Raw genomic sequence first — 16,692 nt, 5'->3', positions numbered from 1 at the left:
CAGGACTGAGGGACTTTCTTTCTTTTCATAAAATATTTTGCTCAGTCACTCAGTAGCGGCCAACTCTTCGTGACCCTATGCATTGTAGCCCACCAGGATCCTCTGTCCATGGAATTTTCCAGGCAAGACTACTGGAGTGGGTTGCCATGTCCTTCTCCATCATAAAATATTACCTAGGAATAAAGAAAAACAAGTGCTAGCATTAGCAGCACAGCCATCTCGCTGGCTCCGCCTCTACTCAGAATCTGATACCCACGGATCATTCTGCTTTTGCCTGAAGCCTGCTAACTTTTCATTATTTTATAAGATGAACAGCTATCTGATTTCATAAAGAAGTTGAGGAAGGACTTCACAATCAAATAACAATAATCCTAAAAATTAAATATTAGATGTGTTCCTGGATCAACCAGTGAACAGAATCAACCAGTGATGATGGAAAGGAATAGCTCACATAGCACAGTAATAGTTTTAATAATTGCGACTTGTTGCAGAGTGCTCACTATGTGCTGCCAAGTTTGGCAGGAAGGACCTTAGTTATATTTAATATGATCACCTGCAGTCCTCTCAGCAGCCCTAGAGGTGCTGGTATTACTCGCTTTTTAGAGACGATGAATCTCAAGTATCACATCACTTGCTCAAGCTACACAGTAAGTACCTGCACAGAAAACCCATCCTAGTCTTGTACTACAGCTGTGCTTCTCCTCACCCTTGCCCCCCTACAACGTCCAAAACACTTCCGGGTTTTGTTTTGTGTTTCTTTTTCTTTTGGCTGTGCCTTGTGGTATGTGGGATCTTAGTTCCCCAACCCAGGATCAAACCTGTGCCCCAAGCAATGGAAGCACTGGAAGGGTGCAGTCTTAACCACTGGACCACCAGGCACATGTGCTAAGTCACTTCAGTCGTGTCGGACTCTGCGCGACCCCGTGGACTCCAGCTCACCAGGCTCCTCCGTCCATGGGCATTCCCAGGCAAGAATACTGGAGTGGGTTGCCATGCCCTCCTCCAGAGGATCTTCCCAACCCAGAGATCAAACTTGGGTCTCCTGCACTGCAGACTTCTTTACCATCTGAGCCAACACGGAAGCCCCTCAAAACACTTCTGACTCCAGATCTGGGGAGAGGGGTTCCCACCACCAAGCAATTGTCTGTGACCCCAGCTAGGTGTCCCACAATCTTACTCAGTTCTGACACCACCTGGACATAGCCTCTGTTCCCACAGGTTAAGGGCTCAGGCCCACAAGACTGATGCCCACATCAGACACCAACCACGAGGAGTAGGTCCCCAGGTCACCCACCACTTCTGTCTGACTTGACTATACATCAGAGGTTCACATGGCATCCTTTCCCGTGGATTTGTGATCTGCTAGAGCAGCTCACAGAACTCAGGGAGGTTTAACCAGTTTATTACTTAATAAAGGCTCTGATAAAGGATACAAGTGAACAGTGAAGATACTCATGAGGTGAGGCGGGGAGAATTCCGAGGACCAGAACCTCCATTCTCGTGCAGCAGGGATGCAAGGGTCATCCCTTGCAAGGGACTACCCGCCCTACTCCATGGATATGCTCACGCATCCAGAAGCTCTCCAAACCCTGTACTTCTGGGATTTTCACGAAGGGTTCATCTTGCAGGCATTTCTAGTTCTTCTCCTCTCTCTCTGGAGAACGGAGGGTAGGGCTGAAAGTTCCAAACTTCTAATCATGGCTTGGCCTGTTGGGGGACCAGCCCCCAAGAGGGAGTCCAAAGAGTCACCTCTTCAGAACAAAAGATGCTCCCCAAACCCAGGAAATTCCAAAGGCTGCAGGAGCTCTGGACCAGGAACTGGGGAAAAGACTAAATATTTGAATAAAAGGTGCTCCCAGTGCTCTTCTCACAGAGGAAACCACCAGAGTCTCAGGAGCTCTGTGCCAGGAACCAGGCGCAGAGACCAGCACAGATATTTCCCACTACTGCACGGTGCTAGAGCAGGGTTCTGAACCAAGACCCGGATTCCAAAGCCAGAGCCCTCAAGACAGTGCTGGCTGCCGGTCGCTTGTCCGAAACTTGGGGTCGCCCTCACCACACGGTGTTGATTAATCCCTCTCCCCACCCATCAGCACTCATCATCCATCAAACCCTCCACAATGTCCACCAGCCCATCGCAGGAACATCCCCAGCCCCGATTCCCCCCAGACGTACCCACGATCCTGCGGATGGGGTTGTCAGGACTGGCCACGGCCTGGATCTGACCCTTGAGCACGGCCTCCTGGTCCGTGGTGAGGGGGCTGAGGCCGCACAGGGAAAGGCAGCTGCTCACCTCCAGGCAGACCTTCTCCCCGACAGCAGTCAGGGCGTCCTCCAGGTGGAAGGAGCTTGAGCCGACAAGGGAAGGAGAAGCACAGAAGGGAGGGCCCGTGAACCGAGTGCACGGTCCCCTCAGCCCCCAGCCCCCGCGACCCATTTGTAGACTGGCCAGTTCAGGGGGAAACTGTGACCCTTCCCTGCCCCAAGCCTCTCAGACCGTGTCCACCCAACTTGGGGAGCTTCTAAGAGAAAGGGGAGGGGAGGGCTCAGGTTATACCTGGTCTAACAATCTAAAACCCAACTTCTCGCTCACATCTGTGATGAAATAAGGCTGGAACTGACCGAGGCCTGCCCTGGACACCTCTGGAGCAACACCAACAACCAGAAATGTGGTAGCGGGAGACAAACTTTTCACTGAACACCACTCTGTCTGTTTAGCTTTTGAAACACGGTGTATTAACTACTTTTGAAGAATAAACGGAACTGAAACCTTAAAGTTGAAATTCACACCTCGATTTCCCGGGGCTTCCGGGCTCCCCTGACATCTCTGGGGGGAGCCCTCGTGGTGCTGGGTGTTTTCTAAGAAAGCAATCACCTCTGTCCTGGATCTAGAGCAAACGTCTGAGCCCTGGGACTCGACGCTGGGGCCAGGGTGGATACGCCGGGGCTGGCCTTCTGAGGGAGCGCCAGACAGGCCCCACTCCTCGGGAGCTGTGACAGAGCAGTTTTACTGGTGGCGGAGTTGGGCAATAGCCCAGGGCTACACCTGTGCAAGGGCCGCAGGTCAGGCCTCGCCTCAGCAAACACCCTGCAGGCCTGAGTCACGGCTGTTGAGGCCCAGGTCACGACTCATGTATACACCCCTCGTGGCACTGAACACACTCAGGCTGTGTGCAAACTCAGCAGCCAGTTTCTCCACTTTGTAAGGAGGAGGAGGTCTGTGGACATTCCACTTGAAGAATCCTCTAAGTTGGACCTCATCAGATACAGTTTTATTTGTGTGAGTGCTTAATCATTTCAGTCGTGTCCGACTGTGTGTGACCCTACGGACTATAGCCCACCAGGCTCCTCTGTCCGTGGGATTCTCCAGGCAAGAATTCTGGAGTGGGCTGCCATGCCCTTTTCCAGGGGATCTTCCCGACCCAGGGATTGAACCCACATCTCTTCTGTCTTCCTGCCCTGGCAGGTGGGTTCTTTATCATTAGCAGCTTTATTTAGAACCATTCCAAAAGGTGGAAACCACACCAATCACCTAACCTGACTTTACTGCAGAAGCACTCACAGCAGCTGCCCTCACACAAGCGGGGACTGCGGCTGGTTGATAAATAACCCATTCACACCCAGCACAGAACGTCTATGAGAAGTATGCAAAGGGCAAAAAACTGCAATCACATTCATACACACTGGAAGAATGCAATTTGGTTCTTATTTGACCTTTCCCCAGGACTGCGTTGACAAAACTGTTAGTTGGTAGTGAATGTAGGGTAACACTGGATAATAAGCAATGTATTTTTTTAATGGAGCAAGAACATAATAGAAATATCAGGAAGTGTCCAGCACAGCTGGGTAAGTTCACTTCTGAAGTTTCTGTTTTAGTTACATGAGTGATCAAGTGTGCACTGTCGCCATGGAAGACAGATTTCTTTACTAGATGTCCTGGTCACAAACATTTAAAAGCTACCGTCCCAGAGCCTTGTTCAGCAACCCTAGAGTTGACTCTAACTTTGACCGTGTGACCCTGAATAAATTCTGCAGGGCACTGGAGAGCCAGCTTTCCTCGGTCCCTGGTGAGAGGCCCTGATTCTGTCTCACGCCGCAGAACCCCCACCCAAGCCTGCTCCCTGCCACCCTCCGCCTCGCACCATCCATTGAAGACCCTCCCCCACAGCTCTTGGCCACTTACGGCAGATGCATGTCTGTGAGCAGTATCTTTACAATCATCTTGAGTTTCTCGGCGAAGTCAGCCCGGCTGGCGATCCCTGGGGCTGCCATGCTGAACGTGACCAGCAACACGGCCCCCAGGACGGTCAGCTGCTCCAGCTGGAGCTGGAACTCTTGGAAGCGAGAATGGTCCATCAAAACCGTCTGCGATGAATACAACAGAAATCATCCTGAGCTGCAGGTTCAAGCTGTGACCAGCAGAGGGCGATGTGGCCACAGCCCCCACAACTATGCAAAACGGGGATTCCTCCCTCATGGGGCTGTTTTAAAGATGAGCAAAGGGGAGCGGGACAAGTTGGGAGATTGGGATTGACATGTACACACTAGTATAGATAAAATAGGTAACTAATAAGGACCTACTGTATAGCACAGGGAATTAATTACTCAATACTCCGTAATGACCTACATGGGGAAAGAATGTAAAAAAAAGAGTAGATACACGTGTATGTATAACTGATTCACTTTGCCTGAAATTAATACAACACTGTAAGTCAACTATACTTCAATAAAAGTAAAACATAAATAAAGATGGAAAAAGACCATGTATATAAAGCAGCTGGCAGAGCCAGAACTCAATAAATCCACTCTATCCCGGGCACCAGAGCGAAGGAGGGGTGAGATGTATTTCTTCACCTCCGTATCCCCCTCAGCATCCAGCACAAGGGAGGCTCTCAAGAACTGGGGAGTAAATAAAAAAAGAGAAAAACTAACTGTCGATAGGAAAAGCAGGAATGACAGGTAACCCAAAGCCACACGGAAAGCAGCCAGTGAGTGAACTTCCATGATGGTGTCCCCATGTTACGGACAGGCCTGGGTCCAGCCGGGCCAAAGTCCCCTGTGTGGAGTGAGGGAAAGGGCAACGGAGAGTCTGGGGGGGATACGATATCCGATCTGAGTTTTTATAGATTAACCAAATGAAGTTTAAGGACCGGCCTTGCTATAAGAAACCAATGCACAAAATCAGGACGTTAACAATGTGGAGTCTTAGCCCAGAATTCTCTCTGCGAAGTGAAAACCATCTCTGAAGGCTGATACTCCTCTACTGTCAAACAGAGAGGCTTTACCAGTCCCTGTTTTGACTTCACTTTGTTACATGGCAGCAGCGTCCTTGCTTTGAAGCCTCCTAGCAGTATGTAGTCCTTGGGTTTAGGATGCAAATCCTCCCATTCATTAGCCAATGTGATTACCCAGCCCATAAAAACTATCACGCCATATTTCTGGGCTGCTCAGGCCTTCCATACTCTGTCTGGGGAGTGTGTTTCTCTTTAAATAAATCCACTTCTTACCTATGGTGGGGGAAAAAAAATTTCCAAGGATCAATTCTGAGGATACCTATCCCCTATGAAAACACTGTTTTCCCCACAGCAATTTTTCAAGCAAAACATCTACAAGAGTCTGTGACTCTTCAGGAAGGAGTCTTCCCCCACCCTTAGTTCAACACGCTCTTTAGAGCTTGGTCTGGCATGAAACAGGGAACTCAGAGGCAAGAGGTGAAAACTCAGGCTCACAACATCTTAAAAGGAAAAATAAGGAACTGAGAAAGAAAATTAGAGAAGTAGCAGGATTGAAGGCTAGAGATAAGCAGCCTGAGTGCCCTCAAAAAAGAAGGGGGGTCTAGACACCAAACCACCTATTTGCTGGGGAATCCCTTGTTAGTCATCTCCTTAAGGGGTTCTGGCAGTTAGAAGCACTTATTGTAAAAAACATACAAAAAAGAAAAAAAAACCATGGCTCTGCATGGAAGGAGAAGCAGTTTCTTTAGATAAAACTGAAAAGCAACATCGCTGAGTTAGGGTTTTCATCAGGATGAGTAAAAACAGGGCAGATGCTCGGCAGCATAAATTAGCAGCTGCACGCACTCCTGGTGGGATTACAAAACGAGGCAGATACTCTGGAAAACCGTCTGGCAGCGCCAAAGAGTCACCACGTGACCCAGCAGTTCTAATCCTAGGTACATACCTAAGGGAAGTGGGAACACATGTCTAGACAAAAACTTGTACACAAATATTCAGAGCAGCACAGTTCACAAGAGCCTAAAAGTGGAGACAACTTAAGTGTCCATCAGCTGATGAATGAAGCAAAATGGGGTGAGCCACACAATGGGACAGATTCAGACTCAGAAAGAAGTGCGGACTCGAGCAACATCGTGGATGAACATTGAAGACAGTATACTAAGTGAAACAAGCAAGACACAAAAGGACAAATCAGTGTGTGGTTTCACTCATACGCGGCACCTAGAACAGTCAGATCCAGAAACACAGAGGAGACAGGAGGGGACTGGAAGGAGGAGTCAGTGCTTAAAGAGCACAGAGCTTCAGCTGGCTCTGTAGACGGGTGGTGGTGATGGCTCCGCAGTCACATGAACGCATTTAATGCCCAGAACTGTACACTTAAAGATGGTAGGGACTTTCCCCAGTAGTTTAAGACTCTGCGTTCCAAGGCAGTGGGTGGGGCTTCCACCCCTGGCTCAGGGAACTAAGATTCCACAGGCCAAAGGGTTCAATCAAAGAAACAAGGCGGGGGGTGGGGGTAAACTTTACATATATTTTACCACAGTTTAAAAAAACAAAAGGAATGAAGTACTGATACACGCTACAACATGGATGAATTTTATGCTAAGAAGCTAGACATGAACGGCCAATATTGTATGATTCTGTTTAAACAGAAAGTCCAGAATAGGCCAAATCCATTGAGACAGAGAGTAGGTTGCCAAGGGGTGAGGGGAGGAGGGAGAATAGTGACGGCTAACGGGTCCGGGGTTTCCTTTCGGGTGATGACAATGTTCTGAAATGAAACAGCGGTAATGGAAGCACAACTGTGTGAATGTACTAAAATCCCAGGAATTACACGGTTTACAAAGGAATAACTTTCTGCTATGTGAGTTGTAACTATTATTTTTCAGAAGTTCAGCAGTACAAGAAAGAAATGAGCAGTCAGCCTGCCCGGGAGCACCTACTTCAGGGAAGGGTCGGTGGAGGTGGTCCCACTTCAGAAGCTTCAGGTACGCGTAATTCTGGACGGCCACGGGATCTAGCCGGGGACCGTCCCCAGAGCCGGCGGCCCCTCCTGCAGCTGGCAGGGCATTTTTATACTTCTGACTCATAAGGTCATCTGCGGCTTCTTGCAGCCACTGGGTGACAAAGTCCAGGGAATCTGTGAAAAAGCAAGACTCGGAACGTTACTGAACACTCTGAGACATTTCCCAGAATTACTTTAGGGAAGATCATCCTGGTAAAGTGTGGTAAAGCACAGAACATGGACTTTGGCATCAAACAGACCTCGGTTTACATCACAGGACAGGCAATTACCAGTTGAGTGACCTTAGGTTCATCATAATCTGTCTGACTGTCAAGGTTCTTAACATAATGAAAGGTCCGGCACTGGTGGCGTTAGTGGTAGAGAACCTGCCTGCCAATGCAGGAGACGTAAGAGACACGGGTTCAATCCCTGGGTCGGGGAGGGCATGGCATCCCTGGAGGAGGGCATGGCAACCCACACTAGTATTCTGGCCTGGAAAATACAGTCCACAGGGTCGCACAGAGTCTGACATGACAAGCAACTTAGCATGCACGCACCAGCGCCACCTCGGAGGCGGCGGTGAGGGCTAACCACGACAGCGGACACAGCGCATGCACCCTGGTCTTGCCACCTCAGACCTTCAGACTTTTGCTCTTTTCTCTCCCACCCCAGCCACTCATGCATGACATGTGGCTGGAAGCTCTGATAAGTCCAGCTCGGTGAGACGCAAAAATTCCTGCCCAGGAACAGATGGGGGGAGATGCTGGCTAGCATCTCCCAGTGTAAAGTACCCTCCACACTGAAAATGAGGCTTGTCCTTGTCTGGATCTCAGCCTCCTATCAATCTGGTTTACGGTCAGCCTTGCCGGGGTAAGTCCTGTCACCTGTTTGGCACATACTGTGTGGCATTTGGGGGAAACTCCCCCACCCCACTGAGGGGACCTTGATTGTCTCACATCTGCCGGCATGCTTTCCTACTCTTCTAAGCTGAGTAATGTACCAGGGATTCTGAGGGACACAAGAGCAAGAAGATGAAGCTTTTGTCCACATTGTTGGAGCAAAAAAAAACCCTCTGACAGGACACAAACAGGCTGCAGCCCCATCAGTGGAGGCCGCCTTACCACCAAACGGGCAGTCAAGGGCATGGCTGGAGTCCACTCTTCACGGCTGCAGCCGGACACACCTCTGGTCCTGCCCACACGCTGATTACGCCGAGCTCTCTGTTCTGGGCCTTGCTCTCTCTTTAGCCTCTGGAGGCAGCATTCTATAGGCCACCAGCTCTGGGAAACCTCGGCTTTCATGCTGCGAGTGACTCTGCCCGGCTCAGGGCCTGGGCCCCGGCTGCTGGCACCTGACCCTTACTCTAAGGCTCTTTAGCCTGTAAACTGTAACCCTGATGTCTCCTGAGGTGCAGTACAATACTGGTTGAGAAAAAGAGCTGAGTGGGTCAGTTTTGTACTTGCAGGCTTTCTCTAGTTGCAGCGTGAGGGCCTCTCACTGAGGTGGCTTCTCTTGTTGCGGAGCACAGACTTCAAAAGTTGTGGTGAGTGAGCTTAACTGCCCCATGGTATGTGGAATCTTCCCCTTATGGGGAACTGAACCTGTGTCCCCTGAATTGACAGGCAGATTCTTAACCACTGAACCGCCAGGGAAAGCCCTGTGGTCATCAGTTCTGGTCAAAAATCCCTCAAAACCTATTTCTACATCTGTAAAATTGGTTTAAAAAATAGTGTCTACCTCCTAGGCTTACTGTGAGGTCATCTGTGGCAAAGCTGCTGTTGCTGCTGCTGCTAAGTCACTTCAGTCATGTCCGACTCTGTGCGACCCCAGAGACGGCAGCCCACAAGGCTCCCCCATCCCTGTGATTCTCTAGGCAAGAATACTGGAATGGGTTGCCATTTCCTCCTCCAATGCATGAAAGTGAAAAGTCAAAGTGAAGTCACTCAGTCGTGTCCGACTCTTAGCGACACCCATGGACTGTGGCCTACCAGGCTCCTCCATCCATGGGATTTTCCAGGCAACAGTACTGGAGTAGGGTGCTACTGCCTTCTCCAGTGGCAAAGCTGGTACATAGTAAATTAAATTAAAGCAGGGGCACTGAATTAACGACTTTGATCAGACTACACAATCTATCCAGAGACTGCCATTTTCATCTGTGACCAGCAAATTTACAGGCTAAAAGGAATGCATAATAAATTGGAACTGAAGACCGCAATTCACTGAGACCATCTGCTGCCAAGGCAGAGACCAAAAAAAGGACCCTAGAAATTAACATAATTTGGCTCTGAAGTTAACCGTTCCCAGCAGTCATCTGAGACGTTCATAACAATGAAACCTTTTCTGATTATGAAACCAGAAGATCTACGCACACAACAAAGCGAAATTTCTTGATGTACCTCATAGAGAAAAGAAATGTGAGCTAAACAGTCCTAAGAGGTTTGTCACATTTTTAAAATCAAGGCCAAGTAAACAATTTACCTCAAGATGATGTTTTCATTAAAAATTCATTTAATTTAGGATTTCATTGTTCTTTTAAATTTCTATTCTCCTCGTCTACTTACAGTTCTCATGCTTGTCAACTAAGTTATCAAGGCCTAACGTCTTGCTTTTCTGTCTTCAAATGAGACTACTGTATTTCCATGCTGGGCTTCCCAGGTGGCTCAATGGTAAAGATCTCACCTGCCAATGCAGGAGACATAAGAGATGCTGGTTTGATCCATGGGTCTGGAAGATCCCCTGGAGGAGGGCAGGGCAACCCACTCCAGTATTCTTGCCTGAAGAATCCTATGGACAGAGAAGCCTGGCGGGCTACAGTCCATAGCGTCACAAAGAGTAGGATATGACTGAAGTGACTTAGCATGCACACATGTATTCCCATATTAAATTTTCATTTTGTTTTGAAAGTATCATTTTGCAACAAGCAACAGTGACTAAAATGGAAAACACACAGACAACAAATAAGCACCACACAACATTAAACATACTTGGCTGCTTCTCCAAGAACTCCTGAAACTGTTTCCTCTCATATTCAACCGACTGCTGCATGAGATGTGGCCTAATGCTACTGACAGCAAAGTTCGCCATGTCCACTTTCATTAGGTCCAACACTGAAAAAATCGCCCTGGAAGAGATAAGAGGATTTAGCACTAAGCACTTGCAAAGTAAACACTGCTGTTAAAACAAACAAAAAAAAATGAAGTGAGCTGATTTGAGGTAGTTTTTTCATCCTGGAAAGGGTGGCAAGAAAAGTTGGAGAAGCCATGAGGAAGCAGATTAAGAAAAACAAATTTAGAAGAAAGGACTGCAAATTTTTAAGCTGCTCTCTGATCCCACCCGTGCCCCTAGGCAAACATCACTCTCCCCACTGCCTGTCTGGCCCAGAGCTCATTCCTTGGCTTCCAGGTCAGCCCTCACGGCAGCAGAGGAAGAATGGCCCCAGCCCCCCAGACTGAGGTTAAGAGCACAGAGCTCACCATGGGGTCTCCGAGCTTACAGGTTAATTTCCTTTCCTAGGAGAGAAAGAAAGTTGACTCTCTCCTTTCTCTCCCCCTGCCCTAGTCTCTGAGTTCCAGGGCAGGTTTTATGCTCCAGCTTTGGCAGCATAATTGTGAGTCTGTGCTCTGAAAGCACCCGATGGGCAAAACTGACATGACACCAAAGATGCCTTCCAGAGCATGCCTGTCCCACACCTGCAGCACTGCTGCCTCGTGACCCACCTGCAGAAGGTGGGGCCCTACCCAGAGGTAAGAGTCAGATCAAACATCCCTGGGATCTCCTGATGCCCTCTGGGGCTGACAGGACATCATACGACGGAATAAACTCACCTACACACAAGGTGATCACGTATGGGAAAGGATACACGGCCTGAGGCACAATTCGGGGCCCCTCCCCGCCACCACTCTGTCCCACTCCCAAGTACATGCGGCAGCCCACTTTCTGGAGGGCCTTGTGCCTCTCCTTTGAGTATTCCCAACAGGCCCCTGCACTCACCTAGAGTAACCCAAGGACCACTGGAAAGTGCCAGCTGGCAGACCACTGGCTAGAAGTGACCCACAAACATGTTTTGTGCTCACAGTGTTTTTAAAGGCTGGGATTTCTAGTTTCTCTTGAAAAATCAAAAGATCTGACAACCCGGGCCCACATTCCATCACAGCTACAACCGGTTGGCGCTAAGCGGCCACTGCAGCCTCCTTCAGGTAGGGGGTGTAAAACCAGTTTCCCCAGTCCCTTCTCCTTCCAGCAGGAATCTGAGTTTGGATGAGTTTGCTACAAGCTACTTCCCAGAGGACTCTCTTCCAAGGAATTCCGCATTTAACTTGGCTAGATTATGGCTCTTGAAAGTGAAAGTTGAGTTGCTCAGTTGTGTCCGACTCTTTGCTACCTCATGGACTGTAGCCCACCAGGCTCGTCTGTCTATGGGATTCTCCAGGCAAGAATACTGGAGTGGGTTGCCATTCCCTTCTCCAGGGGATCTTCCTGACCCAGGGATTGAACCTGGGTCTCCTGAATTTCACGTAAGATTCTTTACCATCTGAGTCACCAGGGAAGCCTAGATTACGGGCTGTTACTGACTATCTTATTTCTACTAACACCAGCCTAACACATAAGATGTACTCAGTAAGAGCTTGTGCAATGAATGAACAAATCAGTAACTATCTTAAGGCAGTCTTTTAAACATGTTCTATCTAAACCTTCAGGTAACCTTACAATGCTGGGCATTTTTCTAGGTAATGAATATTGATAGCATGATGATGTCAAGAAAGCTAGAAATGAAACTTTTTGCTTATAAAACTTTTGAAAAGGAGCCTGCTAACATGCAATGAGTCTTAAAACTGTTCACATCCTCTGACACAGTAATGTCATTTTAAGAACCTATCTTTACAAAATAACCTAAAATACAGAAAAATGTTTTGTGCAGAGATGTTTTCACTACAGGGTTAAGTACTAAATAACTATACAAGATCTAATTGTATATCTTAACAGAGAAACAGTTAATAATATCTATGAAAAAGGATGTTTTGCAGCCACTGAAAATACTTCTGAGGAGTTTAAACAAGTGATATGAGTTGGTTATAAAAGGGCAATGCAAGAGATCCTTTGAGTGTCAGAACTATTTAGTATCTTGAATGCGGTAGTGGATATGCAAACTCAGGTGATAAAATTGTATAAAAATTACTATACATAAACACATACATGTATATGTAGGAAATCTCAATGAGATCAGTGGACTGTATCAGGATCAAAACGACTGAGGATGATAGTTTTGTGAAATGTCACCCTTGGGAGAGGTGGGATAGAGTGCATTGTATTATTTCTTACAACTCCATGTGAATATACAATTATCTCAATGACACTTTCAATGAAAAAATAAATGAAATAATTAGGGTGTAATACTAACGAAAAAAAGGCAGGCTTGCAATGCACACTGGGAGGTCTTCTTTGGTTCAGCGCAACAGACTCACAAGGCAACTGCAAACCACAAGTCTGATACCATCTATTCACACAGCTTGCCAACAGGGTGACAGCAAGCACTCCTTTGCAAGAAGAGTTACAATATCAACCATGAGCAGATAGCTCAGAAATGTGGGAGCACCCCCAGCTTAAAAGCTCATAACAACTCCAAGGTATGCCTTCTAGGGTGTCTATGGAGGGAATGTCCAGTTACAAGTTACCCACAACAACAACAACAAGAGTTTCCCCACTTGAGGAAATACCAAGTATGGTATCCCATCCAGTATTTATAGTTCATTATCATTCCTTTCTGTCCACAGGCAATTTACCAGTCAGTGGTTATTTTCCCCATAAGCAACGTTGCCTAGTAGCATTTTGATATCTGTTTACAGAAAAGAGATAAGAATTTAACCAAAGGTCAAATTCTCAGGCAGCATCATGTCAATCCTCTGCCCATATTAGAATAAAAATTATATAAGTTTAATTATAATTATATATATTTAGAAATATACAGTCAAAAGACTAAAGGAAATTAATATGGACTAAAAGTTAATAGGATTATTTTAATGTTAAATTTCTTAAATATCCTGGTTGTATTCTGATCATGTGAAAGAATATCCACAATCTTAGGAAGTATTTGCTGAAATAGCTAAGGATGAAATATAACATCTGGCATTAACCATCAGAAAGTTCATGGAAAAATACATACATAGATGCATACATCCTCAATGTATGATAAAGCAAATTGACTAAATATTAAAAACTGGTGGATCTATATAAATGTTATTTGAGTGTTAATTATATTGTTTTTGCAATTTTTCTGTAGATTTGTAATTTTTCAAAATAAAATGCTGAGGCAAAAAAACTAAAAAAATTTATATATTAATATGACAATAGTGATTGTGCCTTTTATGGGTGAATTTTTTCCTTCTACTTTTCTGTAGTTTACAAAATGTTTGCTTTTTAAAAAATATTTCATGTCTTTTTGTTCTATTGGATTTATATTGCTTTTAGTAAAAAAACAGATTAAAATTTTAACTTTTTAAAAAATATATGCTAATGATCAGTCTTTGCCTTGATTTGCCTTCGGTCATTTAAAGAGTATACACACTGTAACCTCACCCAGAGTCTCAAGTTCACTGTCTTTTCCTCTTTTCCTTCAAGCTTTTCCCTTCTCTTCACTTCCTTTTTTCCCTCCCTCCTTGCTTCTTTCATTATAATCATTATTTTTAAAAATGTGGAACGCATCACAGATTTGCGAGTCATCCTTGCCAAGGGATCTGCATTGTTCCAGTTTTAGGATATGCACTGCTGACATAAGCACAACAAAATGTCTGCTTTTAATCTTTTTTTTTTTTTAAGGCATGAATACTTACACCTGAGGGAGTCTGACTCTGAAAACAGGCCGTGTGTTTTAGGTCCCCTGAAGGTGATGAACACAATACCCACCTGAAGAGGGGCACTATCTCCTTAATGTCCTTCAGTTTCTTCACTTCCTCATCTCGCACAGGTGCACACAATGTCCCCATCATGCCAATAATGAATTCTGCCAGCTTGGAAATGTCCAGGGCCCCGTTCTCTGCCTCCTGCTTTATCAGATCCAGATCTAAGACTTCTGTTATCTGGATTCTCAGTCTAGTGTGACCAGGCAGCAAGAAGGACAGGAGAGTCTACAAGAGAGCACAGCCACGCTAATCAAAGCTTCCTAGGCAGATGGCATTTTTTATGATATGTAAAGGAATTATCCAAAAAAGGGCTTACCAATTGTTAGTGCAATGGTGCACATATGTTAACCTCTTATTCAACAAATCTATAGGAAAACATGTTTACAAATCATTTAGACTAGCTATTTAAGCTTCCATTTAAGCTCTAAGAAAGCAATCAACTGGACATAGGAAGAAAAAACTGTTAAAAGTGAAAAAAAAACCACATTAATTAATGTGAGTCTGTGAGCCAATGGCAAATGGTAATTTCCACAGACATATTACTTCTTTGAGAAACTGTTGCTAAAAATTCTGCAAAAACAGTTCTACCCTCCACTTAATACCTTCTTTATCCCAAAGTCTGACTCACTTTTTTGGTCTTTATGTATTGAAGGTGTTCATATCTGTTAAGATTTTTATAAATCATATTTTATAAAATAACTTTTTTTCTTTAAGTAATTCTGTTTTTAAAAATCTGAACCTTTTTTCATTTATAAGAGTAATGCCCTCAGGTTATCATAGCTTGTTTGAAAGTTTTTTAAGGTCAGTAAGCCACAAATACACTAAACCCACATTTCAGCAAGCAATTTAAAATCTTCATCCTTCAATTTCTTTAAAGCCTTCCAGTACACTAAGACAGAGAGGTGGGATTAAAAACTCCTAACACACCAGGAAAGCACCACGACTTGCTCTTCGCCTCACCTCTTTGATCTCACCAACAAGCTTGATGGCCCGGTCATACGTTGGGGGGACTTCACTTAGCTGGACACTCAAGCAATCCCAAAAAGCTTTATGGACAATATCCTTTACTCTCTTCTCCAAGCTGGAAGCAAATGGAAAAAAAGCAAATATCATTGTCTCAAATCACTCTCAAAAGCACAAATTCTATGGGTTTAGAGTGAGAAAATTTTTTTAATTATTTGGATGAAGGAAAGAGTTCCCAGACATACTTAAACCAATCACATACCTTATTTTTAGTTGGTGATTTATTTCAATAAGTACCTTTCTTAATAAGTATTTTTTCAATGGAAAGAATAACTTTCATCTAGTTTGATAGGTGGTATTAGTCCAATTAACAGCCTATACCAGTGCCATATGATAAAAATAATACTGGAAAGCTCAGATCTGTTCATTTAAGTTCCCTGATATCAGAAAATTTCCTAAGATGTTTATGATTAAGTAGTTTAAGACTTTAAACTTGAAGTTTTTTTCCTAAAATTATCCTATTCTCATGTGACATATGGGACAACCATTTAATTAGGTACCAGATTATAACAACTTATATATAACATTTCAGGAAAGCCAGTCTTTATGTCATGAGAGCAAAGCAAGTAATTCTTCACTAGGGACATGAAAAAGTGCTATCCTTGCAGAACATACAAGAAACATTTGTAAAGTCCTGTTTAGAAGCCTCACGTGGGAGACTCTGTAGCTTGCTGACTCGGCAGCCACTGTTCTGTCAACAGAAACCCAAGTGTTCCATGGTACTTTCACAATTATAATGGGGAATGCTTTTTTTCCTTTTTGTGACAATCCATCTTTTAACAGTGTTATCTTACTGTTCAATAGACTTTCAGATTTCAATATAATATGGGCCAGGTGCTAGGTAGGGATAGAGAATAAAGCATAGTCCTTGTCTCTGAGGAGTTTACAATCTGTGAAGAATGAAAGTGAACCAACAACTACAGCACAATGTGACAGTTACAAAGAAGAAATGAAGGAAACAGCGCTAGGAGCACGCAAAAGGCGGCAGCTGAGTGCTAGGGACTGGGGAGACGCTAACACGGAAGACTTCCACGCAAGACTTCCAGACCTTTTGTTTACACTGTCAAGGATCAGTCGTCCTGAGATACACTTTCAAATTCTGATAACTCCAAGGATAAGGAATATTTTTTAGCAACATACAAAAGGAAAAATATTTTAGAATGTATACATCAAGTGAAGAAAATATTTCCAGAACTGGGAAATGGCAGTGTTCTGCTAAACAAGATAACTCAGTAACCACCTTACCTGTCTTCTGGCAGCTCAACGGGTTTAATCTGAAAGTCTCCGTTTATAACAATCTCATGGGCTAGGGCCATGTTAGTGACGCCTTTCGCTGTCTCTAGAAGTTCTTCCACTGTCACGAATCGAGGAGGACTAGCTGTAACAAAAGTCTGGTGTAAGAGGTTCGCTCCTCTCAATTAGGATTTTCCCCTAAAATTTTTACTAGTTTTAGAAGGCAGTGTTTCTTCTGCCAGCTAACAGCTACTAATTTCAGTTATGCCTCTACTTATGAAAATACTCTGGCAATTTCAAA

General features: G+C 45.1%; 1 protein-coding gene across 11 annotated transcripts in view; it reads right to left on the bottom strand.

The window, feature by feature from the left end:
• TCP11L1 (t-complex 11 like 1) overlaps positions 1-16,692 on the bottom strand; it is a 36,456-nt gene that overhangs the window by 5,411 nt on the left and 14,353 nt on the right. For 7 of the 11 annotated variants that reach the window (XM_069554693.1, XM_069554695.1, XM_069554694.1 and 4 more), the window contains 7 exons: positions 16,404-16,536; positions 15,096-15,216; positions 14,140-14,360; positions 10,224-10,360; positions 7,178-7,374; positions 4,184-4,365; positions 2,176-2,348 (listed from right to left, as the gene is read on the bottom strand). In XM_069554693.1, the coding sequence (XP_069410794.1) occupies positions 2,176-2,348; positions 4,184-4,365; positions 7,178-7,374; positions 10,224-10,360; positions 14,140-14,360; positions 15,096-15,216; positions 16,404-16,536 (1,164 nt within the window). The remainder of the gene's footprint in view (positions 1-2,175; positions 2,349-4,183; positions 4,366-7,177; positions 7,375-10,223; positions 10,361-14,139; positions 14,361-15,095; positions 15,217-16,403; positions 16,537-16,692) is intronic. The other 4 variants (XM_069554698.1, XM_069554699.1, XM_069554703.1 and 1 more) reach the window with 1 other exon arrangement.

This window comes from Ovis canadensis, chromosome 15 (assembly GCF_042477335.2).
Source record: "Ovis canadensis isolate MfBH-ARS-UI-01 breed Bighorn chromosome 15, ARS-UI_OviCan_v2, whole genome shotgun sequence".
Taxonomy (NCBI): Eukaryota; Metazoa; Chordata; class Mammalia; order Artiodactyla; family Bovidae; genus Ovis; species Ovis canadensis.
This window is presented reverse-complemented; position numbering and strand designations above follow the sequence as displayed.